The sequence below is a fragment of the Gossypium hirsutum genome, chromosome D13 (assembly GCF_007990345.1).
Source record: "Gossypium hirsutum isolate 1008001.06 chromosome D13, Gossypium_hirsutum_v2.1, whole genome shotgun sequence".
Lineage (NCBI taxonomy): Eukaryota > Viridiplantae > Streptophyta > Magnoliopsida > Malvales > Malvaceae > Gossypium > Gossypium hirsutum.
The window spans coordinates 38,224,338-38,237,040 of record NC_053449.1 but is presented as its reverse complement, the minus strand read 5'-3'; the positions used below and the strand labels follow the sequence as shown (position 1 = coordinate 38,237,040).

The 12,703-nt window shown below is 33.1% G+C and overlaps 1 protein-coding gene and 1 pseudogene across 2 annotated transcripts; one reads left to right on the top strand and one right to left on the bottom strand.

Moving 5' to 3' along the window:
• Positions 1 to 1,675: 1,675 nt before the first annotated feature.
• LOC121224963 (RHOMBOID-like protein 2) lies at positions 1,676 to 3,672 on the bottom strand (annotated as a pseudogene).
• Positions 3,438 to 5,662, top strand: LOC107920810 (40S ribosomal protein S21). 2 transcript variants are annotated; one of them, XM_016850670.2, is made up of 4 exons: positions 3,438 to 4,173; positions 4,362 to 4,480; positions 4,563 to 4,695; positions 5,457 to 5,662. In XM_016850670.2, exons 2-4 carry the CDS (start codon positions 4,431 to 4,433, stop codon positions 5,517 to 5,519), a joined length of 246 nt encoding a protein of 81 aa, XP_016706159.1. In that variant the 5' UTR covers positions 3,438 to 4,173; positions 4,362 to 4,430; the 3' UTR covers positions 5,520 to 5,662. The 2 variants fall into 2 exon arrangements, with proteins under 2 accessions (XP_016706159.1, XP_040964631.1); XM_041108697.1 differs by lacking the exon at positions 3,438 to 4,173 and having other exon boundaries at positions 4,217 to 4,480.
• The last annotated feature ends 7,041 nt before the right edge of the window (positions 5,663 to 12,703 follow it).

The window sequence follows — 12,703 nt, the reverse complement described above, 5'->3', positions numbered from 1 at the left end:
CAACTTGTGCTCCCACAATCTTTATTAGCTTCTCCTAGCCAAAATTTTGTATTGTAAATGTACAAAAAATATTCTGGTACATGGTTCCACGGATTAGAGTTAGTTTTTTTTTTTTTGAGTTAAATCACTATTTAGGGTCTGAATTTGGTAACTTTTCTTAGGGTCTGAACTTTTTTTTTTGTACAAGTTAGGTCCTAAACTTGGCAGTTGTTTCCACATTAGGACCTGGACTTGACAATTTTTTCCACATTGGGGCTTAAACCTTTTTTTTTATCAAAGTTAGACTCTAAAACTTGGCAATTGCTCCCATTAAGGCTTGAACTTTAAGGTTTTCAATGACTAAATTGGATAAAAAAGTTGGAAGTCCCAAGTGGGAACATTTGCAAAGTTTAGAGCCTAATTTGGACCAAGCAAAAAGGTCAGGCCCAATGTGAGAGCAGTTACCAAGTTCAGGACCTAACTTAGACCAAAAGAAAATTCATGCCTCAATATGAGAAAAGTTTCCAAGTTCAAGTCCCAAAATGAAATTAACCTTTTTTTTCCTAAACGCAAGTGTTTCATAATGAGACATTTTGCGTCCTTTTACGTGGAAAAAAATAATTATCATGTTTTAAATAAGGGTCCGTTTGATTGCCAGTAAAATATTTTCCGTAAAATGATTTCTGGAAAAATGTTTTACTTTTCTGTAAAATGATTTACTGAAAAATATTTTCTGGTGTTTGATTGAATCTGTGTAAAATATTTTCTGCTGTTTGACAGATTTCCTGAAAATATTTTCCGGAAAAGTTGTTTTTACATTTGTTCTAGTGATTCAGTGTTCTATCCACATATCCTTATGTCATATTAAATCTATATTTGGGCTAAAATGAAATGGTAAGTGAAATTTATTAGTGAATTGATGAGTAACATATAATAAATAGTTTTGAGAATCTTAATGCTTAATGTCTACTTAATTCCATTTTAATATATCATAAACAAGGTATTTATATGTTTAATATTGATTACTTGCAAAGGCAAAGCTTAATTCTTGACTATTTACTAAGTTTTTACAAGCTTAACGCATTATTTTTTCAACGCGTAGGTAAAGGCTCGACTTAAAGCGAAGTTACTATCTTAACTAATCTCATCGCATCTTGAATATTTTGTTAGCTCTGTGAACTTGGTTGAGCTTTATTTGGAATATATGTTGATTTGATGGTGTTTTATGTTTTATAATGTTTAGAAATATTAGGGAATGATTGGTAATGGTTTTGGCTTGATTTTAGGTGTTCCGGACATGTTTTGGGGGCCCTTGCACACTTATTTCGCAACAAGTCAGGCTTGTGTGAATACAAGTAGACAGGATGCCCCAATGAACAATTTCAAGGCACTTGTATCGGTACAAGTCATGGTTGTATGCCGATTGAACGATTTAATGCGGAAACTAGAGATATTGTATCTCTAATAATTAAACTTTCATCCTTTAATGTCCAAAGAGACAAAGTTAGATTATAGATACGACCTCAGAGAAAGTAAATATTGATCTCAGCACACAAAAATGCAAAGCCAAAACCTTTAGCTAAAACTATAGGGAAAAACTGAAAGATATTCTCGTATTTTCTTCAAGTAAAATCGCTTATTATATATATTTAGACCAAGCTGTGTATAAAATGTCAAATCACATAACAACAGTGAATAAAATAACTCGAAGTCTAAAAACTAACCATGTACGTATGTATGTATGTATGTATGTATATATATACACATAGGCACGTAACAACACCAAGAAATTAACAAATGTAAAAAATGTAAAGGAAACCAGAAAAGAATCAGTGAACGATATGTAATAAAGGTCTGCTTAGTTCCCACAGTGCCATTTTGATGTAGGAACACAGCTCAGGTAATGGCACCAGCTGCAATGGTCATGTCCATTCTCTCCTCTAAACAGCATTACCAACCCCACTGTGAAACTGTCATCATTCGAAAAAGGAAAACATAGGAGATTAAACAAACAGGACCAGAATTATAAACACGAGCTGCTAAACTAGTAATGTAGGGTTGAGAGAACTTACCCAACAATGAGTAAAACCATAGCTATCACCAAAAATAGGTATTGGTATGCCTTATGCTTAGATGTTACACGAGCACCGGCAGGAAGATGCACCAGAGGCACCAACAGAAATGCTACGTTGAATGAAAAGAGACGATAGTACGCTACCACCAAAACCGGACAATAGATAGATAAGCCCAACACGTACTGCTAGGATAAAGAACATATGTCAATTAAAAAACCAACCAAAGACTGACAAAACGCTTATAAATGTTACATATTCTAGAAATATTATACAACTGCAAAAAGGAACAGATAACGTACTGAATCCAAATTCTTGTTCAAGGCGAATTCCAATGAAGATCAAGCTCAACATGTTTGCAAGCAGATGAATAACACCAGCGTGCAGCCAGATGCAAGTGATAAGCCTCCACGCTTGATTGCCATGCACTACCTTGTCCCATTTTAAGGCTCCCAATTTTTCCAATCTGAAAGAGGAGGAGAAAGAACAACATAAAATTACACAACTCGCGATTATCAAAGACGACATGGCATAATAAAAAAAAAAGGTTGCTAAGCCATAAGGATATAAAATGTTCGACATCATTTACATACTGAGTGACAATAGCCAAAACCGAACTTCTACCCAGTTACTATCAGAAACATTAGGATTTGCATTAGACCATACAAAAACAAAAATAAAGCTACAAATCAACTAACTTCATTAACCAGTCCTTGATTTCCAGACAAAGTTCATTACCCAAATTAACAAAGCAACTAACTTAAGTTCCTATAAAACCATTAATCCTTAAATTAACAAAGCAACTAACTTCATTACCCAGTCCATGATTTCCAGACATGCCATTATTTAACAAAGCTCAAATTTGACTCAATTGATAGCTCGACCGAGTTTGAGTCTTTCTTCAAGTAGTTTGCAAGCACCTTTACACCCCTACTATAGACAAAGCAAACCATGACATTTCATATTGAGAATTCCTATTGCTGCTAAATGAACAAGGAAGAACAAATCTAATAATAACCTTAAATAGTATCAATCATATCAGACACAAATTTCCAATAGAATCAAAATAAATCACAGATTGATATATCCTTTAGCATGATCCAAGGATAATCCTATAGAAGATCAATTGGGAACTGCAGTTGAATCATCAAATAAGAACTTCCTACATGAACAACTTCTAAAAGATACCGTCAGTCCATATCTAAAACTTGCAAGCAATTTTTTCCCCTTCTTTAGAATTGAAAGTTGCAAAAGGACCCTCAACTTCAATTCCAACCCAATTTCCCATCACATTTAAAAAAACACAAAAACTGAACAAAATCTCAGAAAACCAGAGACAGCAAAAAGAAGTGAAATTTAAAGATAGGGGGAACATGATACATACGTATTAGAAGAAGGACCAAAGAGAGGATTTTCTTTCAAAGGTTCAAAAGAAAGCCTGCCAAGGAACCTAGCCACACAACCACCTTCAAATCCCTGATTGTTCTTAGGACAGTTTCTTACTTAGGCAGTCGATGTGGGTAGCAATGGTGTTAGAAGAAGAAGAAAGAGTGGGAATTAGAAAGATGGCTTCCAGCATAACAACCGAACGAAGAATAAAAGAAGAAGGAAGCTTACCCATCATTTGAAAGCAGAAATGGCAACGATAGTAGCAGCCAAAAAGAAATGAAAAATAAACGGAGCATAAAAGCCAAAAAGAAATGAAAAATAAACGAAGTAACCGTCGAAAAATGGAAATGGAATTGCAACGTACCAGCAGCGGTTTCCAGTTCTGAACCAAAATGAAGCTTTCAATAACGGAAATTTGAAAGAATGAAGGAAGGGAGAAGAATGGATGAAGGGAGCTTACTGGATGAAGGGAGAAGAATGCCTGAGAGCTTTAGGAAAATGTCTTACGGAGATTGAATCGGTAAGACAATTTCCCAAAAATTGTAAGGCATTTTCCCTTGTTTTGTAGTTGATTTTCCAAAAGGAAAATATTTTTCTCCAATCAAACACTGAAAAATGAGAAAAATCAATTCCGAAAAATATTTTCCCTCTATCAAACAGACCCTAAATAAATAAATAAACCCAGCCCTAGCAGTTTTCGCGTCTTCAGCCGCTTTCTTTTATTATCTTACAGGTAGTATACCTTTCTGTGTCTTTGGGTTTCATAGTGTTAATTTTAGTTTGGTGTTTTAATCTTCATGCGTTTGAACTTTTTTTCCCTTTTGAAATGTTTAAATATGCTTGGCAATTTTTTTCCAGAAATTATAATTTAAATCAGGATTTGGGTTTTCTATAAAATGTTTGTTCATAATTTATTTGCAGGGGATCGAACTTGAAGTTCAAATATAGTTTTAGCTTTGCGTTTCTTCATCAGTTAAGCAATCTGAAAAGATGCAGAACGAAGAGGGGCAAAACATGGATCTTTATATCCCCAGGAAATGGTATTTAATTTGCTTCACTCATGTTTCTTTCTCACAATTTTTGTTTATACTGTAATGCTCATTTGTACTTTTGTTGTTGCAGTTCCGCCACTAACAGGCTTATAACCTCCAAGGATCATGTATCCGTTCAGATTAACGTTGGGCACTTGGATGAGCTTGGCAGATACACTGGCACATTCTCCACTTTTGCTCTTTGTGGCTTTGTTCGAGCCCAGGTTCGTTTTGGTTCTTTACTAACCCTCTGTTGGATATTTTGGGCTGCTTCAGCCCTATGTTACTGGTGTCTGATAAGTGAATGTTTAATTTAATTTCTTTTTTATTTGGAGGATTCTTGAAGGATCATTTCACTGCATTCTCAGGTTTGCATTGATGACATGTTTAAAATTCTGGTCATGCTTAAAAAGCTTAATCTTGCAACTTGCTTTGTTAGTAATGAGCTTGTGGTTACGTTGTCAAGTTAAAGACTCTGAATGTTTGAGATGCATTTGAAGTGTCAATTGTGATCCATTTACTTTGCAAGAGAAAACATTGGGTTTATTAGCATATCTCAAGCATATTTTGGATGCAACGTGTAAAGACCTGGAGGAAGCAATGTGGGGTTTGTCCGGCTGCCTGTAGATTGGCACAAGGTCCTAGTATAGACACAGTTACAGAGTTGTTCATTTTGAATGTTTTTAACTTATACCATCTGCTCTGGTAGTACATTTGGAGAAATAAACTTTGGTTTTAAGAACATTCTGAATTGAAATACCACAGCTAAAACTCCATGCTTAAAGACCTGATGCAATATATCGCAGGAAAGCAAGCCTGGTTGCTTGTAGACTGACAGGTTCCTGGTAGACCCAATTACAAAGTTGTTCATTGTATAAAAGTTGGATTCTATTAATAAGAAGTTCTATTTTGTTGCCTCAGTTCTTTTTCAAGATATTGAGTTGCATCTGATTTTGGCTGCTAATTAGTTTGTTCTACTTTGCAGGGCGATGCTGATAGCGCACTCGACAGGCTTTGGCAGAAGAAGAAAGCCGAAGTCCGACAGTAGTCAGAGGACTTGTTATTACTAGTTTGTTTCTTAACTTAGGAGAGGGAAAATGAGTTGTAGTTTCTTTTGGTGGATCATATTAAAGTTGTTTTTTTGTTGAATGGATTATGTTTTGTGCTTAGTTTGCTTGCATTTGAACCTAATATGTCTGCCTCACTTTGGGTTCTCCATTTTTGTGATCACTTTGTTTGCGGATTACCAGAACTTTTTGCGAGAGAGATTGGGGTACCATTGTTTTCAAATTTGGATTATTTTGGATTTAGTTTAGTTTGAGTTCGGATATTTTTAGAGTTGAATAATTTCGGGATTGAATTGTTTTAAGGTGAGCAATTTGAGAAATATTCAATTAGTTTTAAAGTTTTACTAGTTATAAAATATTTTTATTTCAAATGTAAATATTAAGTTTACTTTTACAAACACAATTTAAATTTGTCTCATAAAAAGGGAAAAGAAAATCTAAATATTTTATTTAAACAATATAGGTTAAATATAAATAAAACATTATTTTTTAATAGCATTTTAGTTATAATAATATAATAAGGATGACCATTTTATATATGGTTAGTATAATAAAATAATAGAAAAAGTTCGTATAATCTTGCTTGTGGAAATTTTACGTTGGCAATGCACATGTTAATGGTACTTATTCGGTGCATAATTGGTGAAAAATAAAAATTCTACAAGCATTTATCACCATTATAATTTATTTTTCGGTACAATTGTAGTAATTTTTCTTATTTTTATAGGAACATTCTAAACTTGTTTATGAAACTTTCTTGTTTTATTGATAATATATAGAATAATTATCCTCTAAAAGATAATATACAATTATTGATATTATAATGTGTATAATTACATTATGTATAATTATATTGTATATAGTACAATCTGTCATGTACTATAATTATGTTACATTATACCTTAGATCTTATTACAGTATAATCAACAAAAGTTACATTATATTTGTTGATATACAGTATCAACGGAAGTAAAGAAGGAGACGATAATGAAGAAGCAAATAAGAAGAAGATAATCCAATGGCTTGTCTGGAGTGCCCTCCACTCCCGCAGATGGCTTTTTAGAAATATATATATATAGTGGGATTTATCGGGTTGGATTCTGGGTTGGATTCCAAGCTGGGTTATTTTTATTATAATTGCATAACAATTTGTTCCCCACCTTGTAGAAGAAGAATTATAAAGTGACTCTTCTGAGACAAGCTTAGACATGTGAAGTGTGTAATTTGGGGCTTACTATATAAGTTTTACCTTGAAACTTTACTTGGCAAATTTTGTTGTCTAATAGTGTAGTCCAGGAGTCACAAGGTTGTTGGAGAAATGGTTTTAAGGAAACAAATCATGTTGTATAATTATGCAAGCTGTATTTGAAGAAATGCTACGAACTGTATTGTAGAATTACTGCGAACTATATTTACAGAAATGCTACGAAATGCATTGTAGAATATTGCGAATTGTATTGTAAAATATCGTGGGATTCGTGAAATCTCGTGAGTAAAAGGTTGTACTCGTAAATTAGCGAATTGTTAGAAAGCTAAAGGTCATGATCGTAAATCAGTGAACCATAAAAATAACAGTCATGATCATAAATCAACGAATTGTTAGAAAATCAAAGGTCGTGATCGAAATTTAGCGGACCGTAAAAATGACAGTCATAATTGTAAATCAGTGAACTGTTAGAAAATCAAAGGTCATGATCGTAAATCAGTGAACCGTAAAAATGATAGTCGTGATCGTAAATCAGTGAAGTATTAGAAAATCGAAGGTCGTTATCATAAATCAGCGGACCGTAAAAATGACAGTTGTGATCGTGAATCAACGAATTGTTAGAAAATCAAAGGTTGTAATCATAAATCAGCGGACCGTAAAATAACAGTCGTGATCGTAAATCAACGAACTATTAGGAAGTCTAAGGTTGTGATCATAAATCAACAGACCGTAAAAATGACATTCGTGATCGTAAATTAGCAAACTGTTAGAAAATTGTAGGTCGTGATAGTAAATCAACAGGCCGTAAAAATGATGATCGTGATCGTAAATCAGCGAATAGTTAGAAAGCCGAAGATCGTGATCGTAAATCAACAAACTCTTTATGAAGTGTTCATGATCATAAATCAATGAACTGAAGCCGTGATCATAAATCAATGAACTGAAGTCGTGATCGTAAATCAACGAGCTTTAAAAATGACAGTCGTGATAATAAATCAGCAAACTGTTAGAAAATCAAAGGTTGTGATTGTAAATCAACGGACCGTAAATATGAAACTCGCAATCGTAAATCAACAAACTATTAGAAAATTGAATGTTGTGATTGTAAATCAGCGGACTGTAAAAATGATAGTCGTGATCGTAAATTAGCAAACTGTTAGAAAATCGAATGTCATGATTGTAAATCAGCAAACCGCGAGATTCTTAAAATCTCGTAAGCATATTACTTATGCATATCTTCTTTTTTTTTTTTTGCAAAACTTGCAAGAATAATAAATTATGCTTCGAAGAGAGAATTAATGACCTGCAACTCTATCTGGACAAAGGTGACAAAACTATATCAACAATATGAGTTACTCCAAACTGCATTAAGGAAAAAAATATTTAAGGGGTGTTACTACTACGGTGAAATAGATAGGGAACATACATAGGGAACACAAGCTTACACTGAGGCAATCATATTGAATACAAGACAATTGCTTAATTAATAACATAAAATAATGTAACTCCTGTACATTTTACGTGCAAGAACATGTGATTTAATGGCAAAACCTTGATGTTACTAATCTCACTCATGATGAGATCCTAAATATAAAACAAAAATATAGTTGATCCACATAGTTGACTTCATGTAGTGGAAAAGCAGTGTTTTACATATATCGATAGAATGCAACTATTGCCAAAAGAATTACCATTAAGCTACATGAAGAACTTAGAAAAGATTAAGAACTGTCCAAACATTTTTTTAGCCCTTCTTAATTTGCAAAAGTTTCAACATCACATGCAAGAATCCATAGAAAATACAACTGTAGTGAAGAACAATATAGCCACTGTTTTTTTCCAAATGATTGCTAAACACAAACAAGCACTTATAACATAGCCCCAAAGCTTACTTGTTGTTCAGATGTTTCTGCAATTGAATTTATTAATTGACAATGCATACATGAATACGTAGATACCCACATATGGACAGACATATGAATGTAGACAATATGTGTAACACCCTATACTCGGTTCGTTCACCTAACTTGAGTTATAAGAGGATACAACTATAAAACACTCACTTTTCAACAATCAAACAAATATAGACAAAATATATCGTTTCATTATAAATCATAATAATTTCCATGTTATTCAATCATATCTGGACCTTTATCGGGCTTACATAACATTTAAAACAAACCAGAATCAATTCTAGATTAAACTAAAACTTCTACGAAATTTTGAGTAAAAAGTGTCAACAGGGGTTACATGGTAGTGTGACAGAGACAAGCTCATGTGACCCCAAATATGGCCGTGTGACTACTCCACGCGCCCGTGTTCTTAGACCATATGCAATTCAAATATAGGGTCACACGACTGTGTAGCCAAGTCGTATAACAACCTATGACCATGTGAAATATCTTGCACCTAAAATCAAACAACCACACGGCTGTGTGGGTGACTGTGTGTGACACACGACTGTGTAACAGCCCGTGTCCCAGGCCGTATGCACCTGAAATAACTTCAAATCCAACCTTTTTCATCTACCATTTCTTAAGTTTCAAGCCAAACCATTTCCAATCATTTTTACCTATTCAAAAAACATTAAAACATGCCCAAAATGTACAAAATCATCCAACCTTGGTGACTAACCAATGTACCCTCATTGACACCACATATAAATCAAATTTAATCAACCATCCAAATCATTCAATTCATCCATTCTAGCATCACAAACTAACAATATTCACACCAAAACTTGTTAGCACATAATCATTCAAAATACCATTCAAACATGACTTTTAATAACACATTACCAAAATGCCAAATATCTAATACGTACATCAAATTTTCATACAAGTGCATTTACAACTAAAGTACCAAAACAAGTTCAACATTTGAAAAATAAACATCCTATATACTTGCCACAAGTAACCACAATTTCAAACTTCAAAATCTACCGAGTCAAAAGATGATAGGTGTGAACTCTTGTTGATCCGATCGGCACGTTCAGAGTATCCAAAATCTACAGAACATAATAATTGAAGTATGTAAAATACTTAGTAAGCTCATACAATTCAATTCAAACTAATAACTTACCTTATTCACTTCATAGCTAATTTTAAATTTCTATTCAAACTAATATCCCTATCATGATAAAGTTCAATAATTCTGGATCAACAAATAACTATCATAAGGATAGTCAGAATTCATATTTTATCCACATTAATAACACACTATATATCCTTTGATTTTCTAATGGAACTTTGTAAAAGAACTTATTACATGAGTGCGAAAAATAGTTAATGCTCGTTCGAGCTAGTCGAGTACAAAATACATTTGTTAGGTTACCCGTCCGGGTTAAACCATTGACAACACTGAAAAATAGCCTGACCAGGACTATATATACATGTTAGGTTCTCAATCTAGGCTAAACCTTTAAAACGACAACAGATTACCAGTCCAGACTAAACCTGTGTCACATGTATATCCGAGTCCACAACAAATGCTGGAGCTCGGTCCAGAACGGGAATCATTCAGAAACCTTGTGTATGAGACTTTTACTCAGTCTAAAAGAATTATCTTAGCATTTGATTTGTTACCACATAGTCTGATTTCCATTTCAACAATTTATATACAAATAATTAACAACATTTAATAACAAATTATAACCACAGAAGATAGTATGAACTTACTTGTCTAAGTGATTCAACTATCAGAGACTAATCGACAATTTTTCATTTTCCTCGTATGTCCTCTTGTCGTTGAGATTCTTGATTTAAAGTATATTTTAATTTAATTAATCTCTTCAAATCACAAAAACAATCAAAATTATACATTTAAACTTTTTTCACGTTTTACAAAATTACCCCTAAACTTTACCTTTTATGTAATTTAGTCTTAAAACCCGAAACTTTCAAATTGAACACATTTAAGCTTAAACTATGCTAGCCAAATTTCCTAGAGTTCTTTAACAACCCATAAATTTCAAAATTTCACAGTAATTTTCATGAAATTTTACTACTTTAACAATTTAATCCTTAACTATCAAAATCACTAAAAATTACTTTGCTAAAAATCCTATTTAGCTATCAAAACAAAACTATCAACAAATTTCAAAAACTTCACAAACTCAAGAATGACACATTTCAAAATGTTTAGCAGTTTTATCAATTAACCCCTGGGTTAATTAAATTAAACTACAACAATCTCAAAAACATAAAATTTATGGAAAACAACTAAAAACAGGCTTACATGCAAGAAAGTATCAATGGTCGAACCTTCAAAGCTTTTCAATGGTGTTTCCTTTCTATTTTCAGTGGAAGAAAATATTAAGGAAGATGATGATTTTTTCCTATTTGTTTTTCATATTATTCACTTATTTACCATTTTACCCTTATAAATTAATAAAATTTCTTTAATAAACAAGTCAAAACCGTCCACTATAAACTAATATGGTCTAATTACCGATTAGGGCCATCAAATAAATTTTCTAAAGCCATTTAATACATTTAATCTAATAATAAGTAATTTTTTTAATTTTTACGATTTAGTTCTTTTTACTTAATTAACTAGCTAAACGTTAACATTTTCTAACCAAATTTTAATACGACACTATTATAGACTTGTAGATATTAAATAAATATTATTTACTGACTCAATTTTTGAAATTATGGTCTCGAAAGTACTATTTCTGACACCACTGAAAAACGGGATGTTACAATATGTACATGGCACATGCATGCAATGCATACAACAAATACAAACCATTAGAAACAATGAAAAAAGTGCCAATTGAGGGAAAATCTTAGCACATATTCTGCCGGCTAATAGGGCATAAGAGGAATTTAGCAGTTAACACGGTCAAGTCATCAAAAACTGTTCCATGCAGCAATTCATCTGAACAAAATCAAAACACTACATATAAAATTATCAGTATTGAGAAAATATAATTGAAAAAGAGCAATATCAACAGAAGAAAGATGATTTTGTAAATTCAGACTAGTAAGGGTGCTATTGACTATAATATTCATAAACTGTCCTACCATTACATATAAAATTATCAGTATCTAATCAACTAGCTGCACCTCAGCCTAAGCCTTTGCAGTTTTTAAATGAAGAGGATTGGAATCGCTTTTATAAATTACTATAAATTCTATCACAAGCGTAGAAATCATGTAATTAGAATATAAGTTTGTGTTTAAAAATATTAGTATAGATAGAAGAAAAACAAATGGTGGATGTGTTGGTTGACTGCCTAAACCCTAATAATGCATCAATGTAAAATCAACTCAATATCAGTGTTTGACCTTACATTTTAGCACATAGGGTTTTTCCTTCAATAGTATTTGATTGTAGACTGAAGTAAATGTTGATAGGCCAAAACCTTCTCGCGAGACAACACTTTTTCAACAACTGAACTCCACTCGCTCATCTATTTTCCTTCCACTACTCCTCTCCTTAACCTCGCTGCCCATCGCCAACGTCAACACCAACGCCGCTTTCATTCTCTAAAGATTTCCAAATTATATCTCAGATTTTGATCGATTCCACATAGGCGAACAAACCTCGTCGCAGCCTCAGCCATAGGTTCTATCTCAGCCACCGAATGACTCCTCTACCACAACTCAAGCCCAAGTCCAAACCCAATCTGAAGACCCGAGTAATTTGTCCACATTCACCACACCATTGTTGAGGGGTCTTTAGAAATATATATAGGGCCTTTATCAAGTTGGACTTCGGGTCGAGTTATTTTTACTGTACTTGTATAACAATATGCATTGTCACTAGAGGTGCTCAAAGGCCGGGTCGGGTTAGGCCTAAGCATGATGTTAACATACTTTATGTTTGCCCAGGTTTGACCCGACTCAAAATATGAGTTTAAAAATTTACTCAAACCTACCCATATTTGCAAAAGACTAACCCAAGCTCATTTTAAGCCTGTTCATATATTTTTTAAATATTTAATTTATTTAT